Raw genomic sequence first — 17,086 nt, forward strand, 5'->3', positions numbered from 1 at the left:
AGGTCTCGGATGCACACACAGCCTGCCATGCCCAGTATGCACAACCATTACGCCTAGTGCTACATATATGGTAATATATTATGTGATGTATTTTTGTTACTGATACCTTATAGTAAATTGCAGTTTGTGTGGCTAGGGAGAGTAGAGTAAGCCCACCTGCATTCACTGTGATTTCCTAATACCTGACAGTATTTTTTAGGACTAATTGTGTGTGTGTGTGTGTGTGTCAGGTTCTGTTGCTATGTTGGTTCTGTTCTCCTTTTTTTTCTGTTATTTTTTGGGTTTTTGTTTGTTTTTTTTCATCAATTTATGCCCCAGTAACACATACATCTCTATATACTGGATTGATGTTTCACTTTTAATGGATGCTTTACCATTCTCTTCTGTTCTTTGTATGCAAGGGATTGAACTAATATTTATAGTAATACGTACTCATCACTGGGCAGCAATGTTTATGTGCTGGGAGTGGGCTCGCTGCATGCTCCCAGCACAAAGACCAAGCTGCCAAAAACAGCTCTCGGTCCTAGTTAAACATTGGTAGCTGGTGGGACTGGCTTCCAATTATATGACCACTATGACAGCCAATCACAGTAGCCACATGATCAACAATAGCATTAATAACTTTAAAGAGGATGCCAGGGCGGGAAGGGGTTAATGTAGTTAGTTCTCTTTTTTTTCCTTAAGCAAAAAACATAATAATAATAATAATAAATAAAGAGTTTTACTTTGCTTGTAGCATTTTTGGGTGGGTGGTTGGGCATGCCATAACATACAAAGGAAGAGGTGAAGTGGCTAACTAAGCCTTCATCATCCTCAGTCACTCTCTGCAAACTTGCTCGCAGTCCACCACCACTATCAAAGAGCCCTATTCTGCTTCCTCCTCAACAGCCTCTCCTGCAGTTGTCCTGCCAATTGTCATGGAGGAGTCTAATAAATTATTTGAGCACAGCATGAATCACTTGCTGCAACAGGGTGCACAGCAACTAATGGGCTCCGAGATTCTGCCAGCTTTTCTCTTTCCACCTCTATCCCCCACTATGCAGCAACATCTTGCAATAGATATGATGGTATATCAAGGGGTGTCAGAAGTCTATACTATCCTTTCATAGGGAAGAGGGTCTGTTTGAGGCCACATACAGTAGGGGCAAGTGTAGACTGCAACCTTCCTCTTATCCTGCCAATCTCCTTCAGCTGTAGCACCGTACAGGCAAATTTTACAGCCCCAGCTGTGAGAGAGAAAAAATACACCCTCAGCCACCCCAATGCCCAGTGCCATAATGACAACTTGGCCAAATTGCTGGCTTTACAACTTCTGCCTTTCCAGCTGGTGGATTCAACCCCTTTTGGGAACTTGAAGAATGTGCTGCACAGTACCAGCAGGTTTCTGCCACTTGTTTGTCCACAATGCCATCTCTATCCTTCATCATGCTGAAGGCAACGTTACCATGTTACTGGACCACACGGTCAGCAGTAAGGTCCACATGGTCACAGACACCTAGTCCAGCAAGTCTGGGAAGGGACACAATATATCATTCATGACCCAGCAACTGGGAAAGATGCAGGACAGGGCACATTGCTGACACACTGCTGGTGCCAGAGCTGCCCCCTTCATCTTCTCCAAATTCCCCTCCTCAATTCCCTCTTATGCTGAGCAATTCTCTGATCCACCAGTCCCCCACTCAAGAGGCTATGCAATGGCTCAGGCAAAAAGATGCCATAGAGTGCAGAAACTAGAATGCCTAGGGGACAGAAGCCACCCTGGGACAGAGATTTTCTCAGCTCAGTATATGCAGGATCAGAATTGGTTAATCCTGCTTGGTTAACCCTGCAGCAACGTTAGCCAGGATTGGCAGCTGCCCTCTAGCAGGGAAACTGACAAAGGTGCCTTGCCTGACATATGTGCTCAATCTGGTGGTAGTGCAGTGACCCTTGGATAAGGACCCTGGGTTACAAGATCTTCTAAGACAGGCCAGAAGAGTTTTTAGTAATTTCAAATGATCCTACATAGCTAGTGAGGGTGAACTTCAGCTGGAAATCCATCTTTCCAAAGACCGCCTAATCTGTGACATATCAACTAGGTGGAACTCGGTTCTGACCATGCTGCAGCAACTGCACATGCAGCAGATGTCCATCAATGAGTACCCGTGTGATAATGGCACAAGGAAAGGCTGAGGGGAGTTGGGATGCACTGCATTCTCACTATTTAAGGAGGCAACAAGAATGGGGAGTCATGACAATACACACATCAGCAACAATGTACCAGTTGTGTTCCTGTTGGAGCACACACTACTTGGCATCATGGACAGGGCACTCAAAGCAGAGCAGCATTAGGAAGTGGAGGACTTCTTTACATCTTAGGGCCTGCCCTATCCAGGCACTGTCATGTAATGGTACCTGTGCATTCACTACTCTGCCTGGCCTCAGTACAATCACTTTAAAGCCTAGGTTTACCTACACAATCTATGAATGAAGGATAGATGAATGATTGATAAGTTTGCCCCCTCCATTCATGGATCGTATTTCATTTACAGAAGCTGTAGTAAGGGCTTCTACAAATGAGTGAGCTGGGCGAAAAGGGCAAGCATAGTTGAGCACTCACGATGAGAGCCTGTGATAGCTACTCAGTTCTATTAACCCCCACCACACCAGGAGATTAAGGCTACAGGTGTGGGCGGAAGACATCAGAGGATGAAGATATCTACTGAACTACAAGACATAAGCACAGGGGTACATCATACTGAAGGTGAGTAAAGTCTCTTGTGCTTGTTTTGTATTTTTTTGACGGTAAACTTTGTTTTTCATTTTTAAAGTTAGATCTGCCCACCCCGTCCCTCAGAAATAGTGGCCTCTCCAAAAAGGGGGAAAAAAATCTGTGTTGGCTTTCATTTTCCATCTTCTGCATGGGAAAAAATATTTGTAATGTGCCATCTGTTTACTCCCTCTCTCTCTCTCACAGATAGTGAACAGTCTGAAAAGGACTAAAAAGGTGTTACTAAAAATCTGTAAAACCTGTCCTTCATCGCACCATAAAAAAAGGAAGCCAATTTTTGGGCAAATTGCAATAAGGTTACTCTCTCCCTCATAAATTGCAATCTTGGCAATGAAAGTTTCCATCTTCAGGTGCTGAAAATACAATTTTACTAGTGTAAAATGCCTGTCTACTTTATCCCTCCAAAACTGTAAACTGTCCACTCTGGTTTGTTATTTGCATTGCTAAGCTTTATGCGCTTTCTATCCTCAGTTTGCAAAAAAAACACTAATTTTTATTTCCTGATGCTAAATGACTGCTCAATTGCTCAGAAAGTGTGGCCTGTTCAAAGAGACTTTTTTGCAGTTGTGTAAATCTGTATGCTATTTCCATCATCAGTGTCCAAAAAAAGACACAATTTTTTTTGTATGCATGCTAAATGTCTGTTTAGTTCTGCAAAAATTACTGTGCTGCAAACAAGTTGCATTTTATCCAGCAATAGTCTTCAAAATAAGACACAATTTTTTTATTGCAAGTTGCAGTCTGAATTATCTCTCTCCCTCTAAAAATTTAAGCATATCAGACAAAGCTTTAAAAAGGGTCTTTTAAAAGTTTCCATTTTTTCAGTCTTCAAACTTAGAAAATAGCTCCAATTTTTTCAAAATATGTAATATGCCTGCTCTATCCCTTTGGAATAGTGGAATGGCAAAAGGCTTCAAGAAGTCTGGATAAAAACTGGTTGATTAAAAAGTAGAAAAAAAAAGGTTAGGTCTACTATCTGAGAAAAAAAGACATTGTGATTTGTTGATCCCAGATCACGTCTGTCAGATCTCCCTCTGACATAGAAAATTAGCAAATAAGGCATACATACTGCACAGCTAATTAGTTAAGTATTTTTGTCTTTTGACTCTGAAAATGCAATATTCAAATTCATATTTTAGGAGGATCAATCCTGCTTAGTCTCTCCTTGCATTATGGTCTATTTAAAACACTTACAGTTGTGTCCAAAATTATTCAACCCCCACTGAAATTGAGTGTTTTGGCCAGTTTGACATTGCTTTTGATCATTCAGTCATCTTGCTTACATTTACATTAAAGAGGCACTTGTAGGTCAGACAAATATAACATAACAGTTATAATGAAATAACCACAAATGTCTTTTCTGTGCTCACAGCATTATCAGTTTTATTCAACCCCCAAGTGACATTCAATCTTAGTACTTAGTACAGCATCCTTTTACAGTTATAACAGCTTTTAAACGTGAAGCATAGCTTGACACAAGTGTCTTGCAGCGATCTACGGGTATCTTCGCCCATTCTTCATGGGCAAAGGCCTCCAGTTCAGTCACATTCTTAGGCTTGCGCACTGCAACTGCTTTCTTTAAGTCCCACCAGAGGTTCTCAATCGGATTTAAGTCTGGTGACTGCGATGGCCACTCCAAAATGTTCCAGCCTTTCCTCTGCAACCATGCTCTAGTGGACTTGGAGGTATGCTTGGGATCATTGTCCTGTTGAAAGGTCCAACGTCTCCCAAGCCTCAGGTGTGTGACGGACTGCATCACGTTTCCATCCAATATCTCCTGGTACTGAAGAGAATTCATGGTACCTTGCACACGCTGAAGCTTCCCTGTACCTGCAGAAGCAAAACAGCCCCAAAGCATGATTGACCCTCCACCATGCTTCACAGTAGGCAAGGTGTTCTTTTCATCATAGGCCTTGTTCTTCCTCCTCCAAACATAGCGTTGATCCATGGGCCCAAACAGTTCTAATTTTGTTTCATCAGTCCACAGAACACTATCCCACAACTTTTGTGGTTTGTCCACATGGCTTTTGGCATACTGCAGTCGACTCTTCTTATTCTTTGGAGACAGCAAGGGGGTACGCCTGGGAGTTCTGGCACGGAGGCCTTCATTACGCAGTGTGCGTCTTATTGTCTGGGCTGAAACTTCTGTACCCACATCTGACAAATCTTTTCTCAGTTCCTCAGCAGTCACACGGGGACTTCTCTCCACTCTACGCTTCAGGTAGCGCACAGCAGTCGAAGTCAGCATCTTCTTTCTGCCACGACCAGGTAGCGTTTCAACAGTGCCCTTTGCCTTGAATTTGCGAATGATGCTTCCTAAGGTGTCTCTTGGTATGTTTAACATCTTTGCAATCTTCTTATAGCCATTGCCCTTCCTGTGAAGAGAAATCACCTCTTCTCTTGTCTTCCTGGACCATTCTCTTGCCTTCACCATGTTTGTAACCACACCAGTAAATGTCTAGAAGGAGCTGAGTATCACAGTCATTTTAAAGCTGCCTAATTGGTGCTTATTATGCTTGATTGCTGCTCGGTGACATCCACAGGTGTTTTCAATACCTGATGGAAAGCACCTGTATGAACCTCTGTTCTTCAGAGTGGTAGTCTTTAAGGGGTTGAATAATTGTGGCAATGAAGAAACCACATAAGAACCATTTACTACTGTATTACATAAACAATTGATGTCATTTTAGTTGCATTTGGGTAGTTACAACGTCCTTGTAGGATTTGATTCTGAATACAATTCCAAATGTACACTATAGTCCCTAAACCCCTTTACAGCATTGGGGGTTGAATAATTTTGGACACAACTGTACATGGTGTGCTGCATTGTTCAATATTTCTAGCTGTTGATTGTAACAAAATAAACTGAATTTTCTTTATTTAAATAAAATATACGTCAGCTTTTCCCCTGACAAAGTGGCCAAGAACAAATGCTTGCTTAATGAGTAGTGAATCTCTACAATAGGTAGGGATCCTGTGTTTGAAATATCATATTCTAATTGTTTGTTCTTGGAAAATGGACTTCTCTCTCCCTCACAAACATAAAAAGAATGATAGCTTATCACAGTCAAAATTTGTTAGACGTCAGACCTCCGCCATCACAGTAATGCATATGGTATCTCACCACCCTGTCGATCTGCAGAGTGACGTTACTTCCTTCACGCCATTTAGCCACGTCCCTAACGTTTCATCCTTACGTGTTCTGAGGGATTCTGATCATTCTTTTTATGTTTGTGAGTGAGTTTTTGATGGGAATGAACAACCAAGAAATTTTTTAAATGGGATTACGTTATGTGTGTTGCTTTGTTCTCTAATTTTGAGCTTTTAGAGTTTTAAAGTACCACTGTGGGGAAGGAAGATTTTGGATGGATCCACCTAAATGTATGATCAAATAAAAGTGCTGTTTGCCTATCAGTAATATGACAGGCATTTGCTTGTGATGAGTGTTGCATCCTGAGTGGATGTGGTTCACTGAGCACAAATGGTGATTGATCTGCTATTCTGATTAAAGGTGGAGGAGTGAAGCTGTGAGCTATTTGACCCAGAGGAAAACATCTCACTGACTGTTTGGGACATGGTGCACTTTTCATTACCAATTGGTGGAAGACTATGAACTTTTAAAACTGTGGAGTACTGCTGTGATTAATGTTATATTGATTGCTATTCATGACAATTTTCTCATTATCGTTGTCAAAATAAATGCAGCAAGAAAAAAAACAGATACACACTAAGCAGCTCACTAGCATATACTAGCATATACAATATTATTAGCAAGCCTTTTAAAATCTAGTTTCATACATACATAACTCTAGAGTCAGGGTGAGTTCTGCCATTCTGAACTCCACTCTGCTTATTGCTGTGAAGTCAAAAATGTAAAAAAAAAACCCCTCAAAACTGTTTATTTTCCTCTACTCGTTAGCAATAACATGAATGTTAAAAGAAAATGTTGTTTTAAAACATTCTGCAAAACTGATGCAACTTCATGTGTCAATTAAAAGCTTGGCCCAAACTTTCATTCTTCAGATGTGTAATAAATATAAATGACCTTATTTGTAGAACATATTGCAGTTATTTTTTAAGGCACAATGTTGTAACAAAGGTAAATATTTTGGGAAAAGATAAATGTACCTTTTTTTCTACACATTTAACCATTAAAATTAAAATAAATATCAAAGTCTAATTACCACTGGACGCCTTTTTTAGCAGCTTAATATAAACATGGCTTCCTTTATTAAAAAAGAAAAAAGTAGCAATTTTGTAATAAACACCTTAATTGAATGAAAACGGCAGTACACTTACCCTAAAGAACTCTTTGGTTGACCCTGAATCCAATGTTCCATATGCAATTTCTGTTTGTTTGGAAAGGTCTTCTGCACTTTCAATAGGTGACACCATTCGTTCCACAGTAAGAAAGGCAGCTAAGTTAGCCGTGTAAGATGAAATTATGATCAAGGTAAAGAACCACCACACACCTCCAACAATGCGACCAGATAGGGATCTAACAACAAGTATGAAATTCATGTTGAAAATGAAGAGAGTCTTAGCAGAGTAACATTATAAAATAAAAATATAAACTGGTTACAACCCTGGTTATTCTTTTGACCTTTTTGTTGCTGTCTGCTCTATTATTTACTGTAAAAATCTACAGCTTTGCAAAAGAACTCCCTTTTAGAACTAAGAAAAGGATCTGCAACAAAACTAAGGAACTGATGTGTTAATGAAGCATAATAGATAACTGAAGAATATATGAAATTGCTCAAATTATTTCTTTAAATACAAAGCAAATCATTTGATTGATTTGCTGCAGTTTTAAAAAATATTTAGTCTTGAAAAGTAGAGCTTATGTTGCTAGTATTATTATTGGTATTCTTTAACTCAATATTATAGATAAGAATGCAACTTTAGAAATAAGCAACATCTTTACTCCAGAAAATTGTTGCCTTGCCTTGGTCAGACATGATAAATCACATCTTTCACCAATAAGAAAGAGTCATTGCATATCTTACAGTACAGTACAAGATTTAACAATAATTTAGGTGTACAATTGTACTAATGTCACATACAGTACTTTTTTTCGTTCTGTTAGATGGGGTGTGAATATTCTGGTATGTACATTTCTAGCAGAGCTTATATTGTGAACAAAGTTAGCAAAAAAAGTTATTCTTGAATATATTTTTGACATTTTCTTTGTACCAACTTTGAAATGATCTATGGTGGCCAAATGCAGATGTTCAAATTATGCTTGCGACCATGTGGGAACTGTAGACACAATGGAATGTTTCTACTAACATTCCACTGCCAACTCTCTATAAGTGTAGACAGTTGTTGACAGACCTAATAGAAACAAGCCAAATGTGAACACTTGGGCCAACTGGGCAGAAGTATACATCATAATTTAAATACATCATTATTTAAAATTTATCAGAAACATGCAGTATAGTTAAAAATAATGGATACCACATAAAGACATGTTCTATAAAGCATTATAACAACACTGTAAATAGATTTAATTTTTACAGCAATGCAAACCATGTCCCTGATCACCTCATTTAAAGCATTCCGTATTATCACAATAAAAATGAACTGTATTTTTCACTTAATGTAGGAAGTAGTGTTTGAACACAGAGCATCAAGCTAAGCTAGCTGCTACTAAGTTCACTATACTCGGTAGCTATTGTACAAGTTACAAACATCCAGGCCAACCAGGTGACTGTAAAATGTTCCTTGGCAAATGAAAAATGTTCTTCCTAATCAATGAATGACAATAGTAGACTACATCTAATCAACAAATCTGGTTCCTGGCCCAGTACCCAAGCAGACCCATACGCTTAGTCTTCCATTAAGAACAATCATTAGTATAAATATGGAAATTACTGCAATTGTTATTTCTACAACAATTTATATCTAAAATACCCGACCATGTGACTAAGAAGCGTCCTTCTGAAAAACAAGTTTACTTGTGATTATCTGTAGTGGTATGAAAACAAACCAATAAACCTAATTAATCCAGCGCTCACCAAAATATATAAACCAATCACAAAAATAAAACAGCAAAATAAATAAATAAATATACCGGCTGAAAACCTGAAAAAAAAAACCCAAATATTAAAGGAATATTAAAAATCATATTGCTGCTGCAAGCATCTGACGTGTTCCTACATAAAAAAAATCTTACAATACCCAGTAAATGCTGCACAATCAAGTAAAATGTGCAATAACAATAAATAAATTAAAATATGTGATCCTATATAAATCTCATAATCACATCATCACAAAAGTATATACGGTGAATATGACATGTTTTGTTACGAACAGCGTGATTTCTTCATAGGGTAGCTATCCTATGAGGAAATCACGCTGTTAGTGATAAAATGCGCAGGGCCATGGTTACGTGACATCATTACACCAGAAGTACCAGGTCGGCCATTTTATTCACTGTTACTGGGGATGGATGTCTCTCCTTAAGGCGGCAATGCATTTTGTTTTTTTTTTACAGTGATTACTCCTGTGCATGGGATCTGTGAACTTGCTTTGTGAGTATATTTATTTCTTTAAACTGATAGTCAGGAATTACTGCACTATGAGGAGTTTCTTTTATTTTTCCCCATATCTTACTGAAATATATGAGAGTCGCTAAAACCGTTGATAGAAGGCTGTGAAGAGAGTTTTTTTTAACCAAATCTAACAGTTGGTCAATGAGAGGAGGTAAGGGGCAGTATTAACCGAGATGCATTGAGGTGTTACAGCAAGTGGACACTGGGAACACATTTTTGCTTGATGAGTGGATATCACATTGGATAAGAATTAAGCACGAGAAAATTTAAATATATATATTATTATTGTGGATTGTGAAGAATGCTTTAAATAATTTTTTGCCACTTTATGGACTTGCACTCTATTAACTAGTAACTGTATTATCATTTAGTCATATTCACTGATTGCTGTGATTCATTACTTTTTGCACTTTATGTACTTGCACTTTATGAATTTGTATATCACCAAGTCATATTCACTGTATACTTTTTTTGTGGTGATGTGAGATTTATGTAGGATCACATTTTAATTTATTTATTATTAGTGCACATTTTGTTTGGTTGTGCAGCATTAATTTGGTATTGTATGAAAACAAACCAGTCTGATGCTGGCTATTCAAGGTTGCCATAATTTGTTGGTCAATATAAGCATCAAAGGTTGTGTATTATATAGCAGTATGGGCAGACAATGGCTGAAAAGAGCAATTCTGAGCAAGTAAAAATATGCATCATTGGTACCAACTCTCTCAAAATGGTGCAATATTTCTGCTGTTCAAGAGCGAGAACAACGTGTCCAGTCTTTCCTCTGCAGAGAACACAGTTACAGTGTGCATTTATGGATAAATCATATTGAGTCATATTTAGCTGATTTACTTGTACGTTATTTGAACTGTTCCATCCAGAATTACTGAGTGATATGAATTTGTTCCGGGCACTGATCTTTAATAACATAGTAGTAAAACATAGTAGTAAAAACCTTCGTTTGATGCAGAAAACCAAATCAACCAGTCAACAATCACCTTGCAGATACTTGAAATCTTGTGCCTCTGAAAGATGACCCGATTGGTTGACTTGGATTTATACACACTTCTGTTTCTATATTACATAAACAAGCAAGCCTACTATTTCACATTTCCCTGCGCTGCAACTATTACTTAAACTGTTGCCATTCGTAAAGGGAAATCAAAGAAGGGAAAATATGTGGCTATTTGTGAATTGTAGGTCTATTTGGCTTTTCCTCCTTTTTGGTGGCTTTGATGTGAATTGCCATTTACTTTCGACAAGCAGTTAAAAGATTGTGAGCAGTAGTTTCAACTTTTCTCTTTTCTCTTCCTTTAGTGCGATAGCAAAGAACACAGTGTATTTAATTATAGCTCATGCCGTTGTCATGGCAACTATAAATTAAAACATTATTCGTGTTCACTTGGCATGGAAGTGAGAAAGAGTGCACACTGCAGTAATTTTCATGCATATGTTAAATTGCGTTTACGAAGGGAGTTGAGTTTAGCATTTTAGTAAGCAATCAAAAATATTTAAAGCTGTTTATTCATTATATATACTGTATATTATTTGAATAAACAAACAAATATGACAGATACAAAAAAGTATATAACTGTGTATTTATTCTGCTACCATGAAAAACTGTAAGTATTTATACCACTGAAAAAAAAATCCTTTGCAGTTAAATCAGGATGGGCATGGTCAATAAAATGGGTGTTGCTTCACGGTGTATGGCTTGTAAAATGCTACCTTTCCCCTTTTGCCATAATTTAGACAAAATAGAGCCTAAGGAACATTGAAGAGAAAGTGAGGATTAAAAGAGCCTCATTGCTGGTGTCAGGGGCAGCAACGTTAACCTTCAGCACTGGTGTCAACGCCAACAATGATAATCCCCAGCATTTATCAGGGCCAGAAATAATTCCACGGCTAGCAAGGACAACCCCCAGAAGTAGTTCCCAGAATGCGTCAGGGCCAGCAATATATACCCCAACAATAGCCCTCAGCTTCTGACAGGGCAAGCAATGATAACCCTTAGTAAGTGTTTGGGCCAGCAATGATAAACACCAGTACAATAATGATGTACACACAGTACAATAAAATACTCCAAGCACAATAATAACCCCCAGCAATGCAATAATGACCACCCTCAGCAATGAAATAATGACAATCCTTGGTACTTCAATAAAAGTAACTGTTAGCACTTCAATAATGATAATCCCCAGTGCTGCAATAATGATAACTGCTAGCCCTGCAGTAATGATAAGCCCCAGCACTGCAATATTAATCCCAGCACTGCAAAGATTATAACCACCAGCACTGCTTTAAGCGGGGGTGCTGCGTAGTAATATATTACATGTTATACCCTAAATACAGTTGTCACATGTAACATAGGTGAACTTATCCTTTAGGAGTTTAAGGAATAAAAGCTTAACTCCAGGATAAGCAAATATAGTCTAAATACAAGAATCATGTGTATTCTTACTTGAATCTTGGTGTGCTTTGAGTATTTCTTCAAGATCTCTGCAGTAATCGGTGTGAAACTTTTCCTCTGTGCAAGGGCTTCCTATAAAAAAGACCAATCACAGCTGCTCTCTCTCCTTGAGCAGGATGACTGGTCTTTGATCTGAGAGCTATATTTGTTTTCTGTTTGCATTTGTATTTGTATATGATATAATAATCGACTGGATTTAGCATATGAATGCACTCCATCTCATAGCTACTTTTTCCTCTAATAAAACCAAATAAAAAACGCTGAATGTGATATAATTCTTTACAGTGTTGTTGTCTGTATTTTTCACTGAGAAAAAAATGATTTAGCACTTTGAGGGAAATGTGTAGTGTTTATACCTTAGGCCTGTAGATGTCGCTGTTAACAGTTGTTACATGTACAATACATTTTCTACTCTGTAAATGTCATTTCTACTTCCTGTTCCTGTTCTGATATATTAGAAGTCTGAACTTGTTAAAGTGGAGTTCCAGACACTTACCTGTCCCAGGGTCCAGTGATGTGCTCACCCGCGCCGTCCCTTCTCTGCCTCTTCTTTCCCCGGTGCCAGCATCACAACTGTGGTCACCATGCTGTGACAGCTTGCGGCTTCACAGCCGGGTGCCCACTGCGCATGTGCGAGTCGTGCTGCACATTCTGATTGGGCCAGCAGTCTTTTTGAACCTGTGAAGGTTCCCAGGAGACTGCAGGAGGAAGGAGAGGGTCGAACTTCTGGCTCACCTCACCGTGGCGTACTGAGCAGGAAATGGGAGCGGGTACCTGTCAAAACCAGGTACCCGCTCCCCCCTTCCCCCCAAAAAGTGCCAAATATGGCAGTGGAGGGGGGGGAGGCAAACAAGTGGAGCTTCCACTTTTGAGTGGAACTCCGCTTTAATAAAGCACTCTATAACAGGGGCGGACTGACCATTTGGAAACTCGGGCACTGCCCGAGGGCCCAGGGTCAGTAGGGGCCCCATGAGATGCCCCTGGTACCTTTTTCATGGGCTTTTTTGAGTTTGGGCAAGGACACAGGGGCCCCATGATCCCCTATTGCCTGGGGGCCCCATGAGTTGTCAGTCCACCCCTGCTCTATAACCACTCTGCCTCCCAGACTACAGGACACAGCATATTTAGGCAGGCAGCCACGTCTGCCCTCTTGTTCTGAAAATTTTTTTGTAGTACTGTCATTCTGATCCAGTGGTTTTATACTTTCATAATCACTTATCTGCAAGATTCCAGGGTAAAGGGCTAAACCCTCCTACCCTTTACAGCCTAGAAAACTCCCATCTTAGCCTCTGTTTGATTCGCAGTTGGCTTGGTGCCATGCGTGTGATCAGTTATGAGAATAACTATTTGATAGCTTGCCAGTTCAATTGAGAGCACGGTCAACTGACATAGTTATCATTTACCCCATGCCTTAAAATGTTACTAAACCCATGACCCTGCATTCACTATATCTGGTCTCCCACAGTACACACAACATGGAAATGCAATTATTTTAGCAAATATAAACTACTAAATACCTTTTCGCATCAGCAGTATATAGCAGTCTTGTGACTTCTATCACTGTTCAGCTGAGCACTGGTTAAAGCATGTAGGAGAAGATTTAATTCTGCTGTGACTGTGCTATGAGGCTGTATAACCCCCGATCCTCTGTCTGGACAGTGCTGATTGGCCCTGTGCTAATCACACGCACCCTCCCAAAGAAAAAAAACTCTCTGGCGATACGCACTAAACTGAGCATGTGTAGAGTGACTCCTAGAACTCTGTACTATCAGCAGATGGATTGGGGACAGTAGAAGAAGGGGAGGATCAGAGAAGACAGGATCAAACGGCCTTTTTACACAATGTGGAAGATTAACATATTAACCCTTCCACAGTGAGTATAACCAGCATGCTTTACTGCATATACAGATTGATTTTACTGTTGTGGGTTTAATAACACTTTAAATGTAACTGTTTTGAGCAACAGTTAAATTGATGGGTTTAATTCTGTTTTAACTTTAATTGTACTTACTAGATACTAATTCTGGGTTAACAACTTAGTGGAAGTCCTGAAAACAGACAGGACGAGCCATAAATGTTTGAAGAAGGTCAGCAATAGCAGCCTAGATATCTCTATTATATAAATCTCCTTTCAGATTTAACCTATTATTTTTATTCTCAAAACGCTATACACTATACAACATTACACAGTAGAATGTTAACCAGCTTGTTTCAAGACCTGTGCAAATTGCCTTTACAGTTTTAAAACTTACATTTGTATAAGAAACCAGATGCTCTGTTCACCTAATGCTACACATTTGTATTACTCAGGAATGCTCTTATTCAATAATTTGTTACCCACATATAAAAGTAATTAAAGACATACTTGAGTCTCACCCGCAGAAGCTGAAAAATCAACCGACAACTGGTAATGCAACAGTGCATAGTTGTAATGAGATTGTTTGTTTTTCTGTCTACACTTGAAATGACAAAATAATAACAGCTAATGTACCTACCTCCAAGATAAACCACACAACATTCCTCTTTATGGAGTCTTACCACTTGATCAGCTTTATACATGCAAAATCAGTTATTAAAGAAGTCCAGTGTGACTTGCATGGCACAGGAGCAACAAAATCATTCCAGTTGCAGCTCACCATCCTTTCATCCCATCACAGTTCATGCTGGCCATGTGGGCCTGGAACTGTAGACTGGGAATGCAGCAAAAACACGGTACCCCTCCAAGCAGGCATAAAATGATTGGAACCTTGTGCATTTCTGTAGTCTTTACATGGTGCATATACCTTTAATAAGAAAACACCCAAGTAAAGGATATATTTCAGCCCATAGTTTTAGGATCTGTTTCCAGAATACTAACATATAAAACAATTAGTGTGACCATGCGATGAGACTTTTTTTCCTCCAGTGAAGCAAATATATTGTATATGCACCATGGCATCCACCTCAGACCAAAAATGCACAAAGTAAAAGTAAATGAATCACCAACCTTGGCGAAATATCGCATCCTTGCTGCATAAAGGCACCAAGGGAAAACCATAGACTATTAAATATCCCAAACTCATTAGATGACTCGTTACTTTGAGTTTCTCTTCCGTCTTCAAACTCCTCAGTATGCCATTCGTATGGGCTAAATCTGCTGACCAGGAATAAAACTACACTGACCCCAATGTAAGCAAACACTATGCACATCCAGATCTCATATGCTAAGGGATCGAGAAAGGAAAACACTCCTGGTTTTGACTTCTGAGGCTTCTTGATCATAATCGAGATTCCCAAGCTCATGAAAGGTTTGGAGAAGTCAATTACTTCTTCTCTCACCAGTGTAATTGTTAATGGAGCTATTGCAATATCCGCTTTCTGTAAAACAAAGAATATACAATCAGAAATTATATTTTTTTTAGTTACAAGTGAGGAACTAAAACTGACCTTTTATCTGACCATTTTAAATTATGCTATAACATGATTCAGGAAAATCATTAGCAATGTTCATATTTAAAACATTTTATTCCATAACAGTTTTATAATCTTGTTTATCAAGACAGCAGCAAGGACATAGTTCATTGGAAATCGGGTGCAATAAAAACCATTGATGAAAATTAAGCAGGGCACCAAACAATTATCATCTAAACTTAGGTCACCTGATCCCGCTGTCCTACTTCCCATGGGAGAGGTTGTAGCCTAGGAGAAATATCTGAGCCTGCTGAGGCTTAAGTTGGTATCAAATGGAGTAGTTATATAACACTTGTATGACACTGGATTGAAATGTGCTTTGCAAAATAGGCATGAAACAAGCATGTGCTACGCTATTAATTAGAGAAGCAGAGATATTTAGAATTAGGGTGGCAGCAAGAGGCGGAAAGGCACCAATGTCACTGAAAGGTCCTTACTCCAGTGCAATGTTTCAATGGCTTTTTATTGCAACATTACAGCAATATCTTAGCTAAGCCATTATACAGACTGAAACTGGAATACAGTGTTTTATGCACTAGGAATGGTCGCTGCAGAGCAATACTGTAAAGGGTAAAGCATTTTTAAAAAAAGTAAAAAATGCCTTTTCTTCCACTTCATGTACAAAGGAAATAACATATAATGATGACACGTAGGTGTTGGAGACCATGCTGGACTGACTAAATGTGTTGCTAGTCCAGGGTGTGTGGTTATGTGGGTGAACTGGCTTCCTTCAGGTAGGAATGTGTCCGATGGTGGAGATAGGTCATAAACCTTCTTGGGTCTTGGGCAGCTGCCTTTTTGGTACGACCTTAAGGTTGTTTCCACATGTAAAAATGAGAGAACATGAGGAAAGGAGGAGCTAGTTAGGAATTCAAGAATTGTTATTTATAGTAGCAACAAGTGCATCAAGCTGACACATTTTGGGAGAAAGGATTTTCCCTTCTTCAGGGCTGTTACTGCATGCTAGCTGACTGGGAGTAAATCCCAGGCCAAATGTGTATTCATGAGGTTTTCCAAAGTCAGACTGGTGGAGTAACAGCTGTGGTTGCAGGGGCTTGATGCACCCGGAAAATGATTGGCCCCTGATGAAGTCACGTGACCCTGTGACGCAACGCGTAGGGGAGGGGCTCTGACGTCACGACGTTGCATCGGAGAGGCTCGGCGATTCCAGCAGAGGCAGACAGAAAGGCAGAGTGAACTACTAGCTCTGCATATCTGTACCAGATAAGTGCCTCAAACTGCTGTATCACCGCATCTGGTAGCAATAAACTACTCTTACCTAAAAGGATAAGGCACCATGGTCTTTTTTTCTCCATCTGATTTATATATCCAGTACTGAGGAAAGGTGGATATGAGGAGGAGGTGTCCCCAGGAGGGGAAATAGGAGATACTCACACATTTTCCAAATGTCTATCTATGAGAGGCTACGTGTATGAATTAAGAGGAGATCATAGGAGGATCTGAGCAGGCCTTCACATCTATCTGGAATATTTTATAGAGGAGCATTATCCCACCAGTCCTGGAAGGACTAAAAGTCTATTTGCCTAAATTTATTTGGGCAAATATTAAGGTGAGCGCATATTGAGACTACACGGCACCTGGAAAGAGGGATTAAGGAGTTCACCTGCACATTGCACATTGCACAAAGTTATATAAAATACATTTTAATTTATTTATGCACTATATGAATTACATCCGCATATTTATTATGGCATTGATATTATTGATTGAGCACAAATGGCATGTTTTAGCACAATAATGGTTTGATTTATATACATTTATTAATATGTCACACTAATTAATTAATTGATTTTTTAATTATTTATTAGTTTATTTATTTTA

At 39.1% G+C, this 17,086-nt stretch overlaps 1 protein-coding gene across 6 annotated transcripts in view; it reads right to left on the reverse strand.

Annotated features, from left to right (window-relative positions):
* GRIA2 (glutamate ionotropic receptor AMPA type subunit 2) overlaps positions 1-17,086 on the reverse strand; it is a 238,519-nt gene that overhangs the window by 28,911 nt on the left and 192,522 nt on the right. For all 6 annotated transcript variants that reach the window (XR_016311762.1, XR_016311763.1, XM_089670410.1 and 3 more), the window contains exons 11-12: positions 14,781-15,151; positions 7,070-7,268 (exon numbers count right to left, since the gene is read on the reverse strand). Coding sequence is in view for 4 of the 6 variants with exons in the window: in XM_089670410.1 (XP_089526536.1) it covers positions 7,070-7,268; positions 14,781-15,151 (570 nt within the window). In the remaining 2 variants the exon portion in view is untranslated. The remainder of the gene's footprint in view (positions 1-7,069; positions 7,269-14,780; positions 15,152-17,086) is intronic.

Source organism: Staurois parvus, unplaced genomic scaffold (assembly GCF_062004578.1).
Source record: "Staurois parvus isolate SC_StPar_1 unplaced genomic scaffold, SC_StPar_1.0 ptg000090l, whole genome shotgun sequence".
NCBI lineage: Eukaryota > Metazoa > Chordata > Amphibia > Anura > Ranidae > Staurois > Staurois parvus.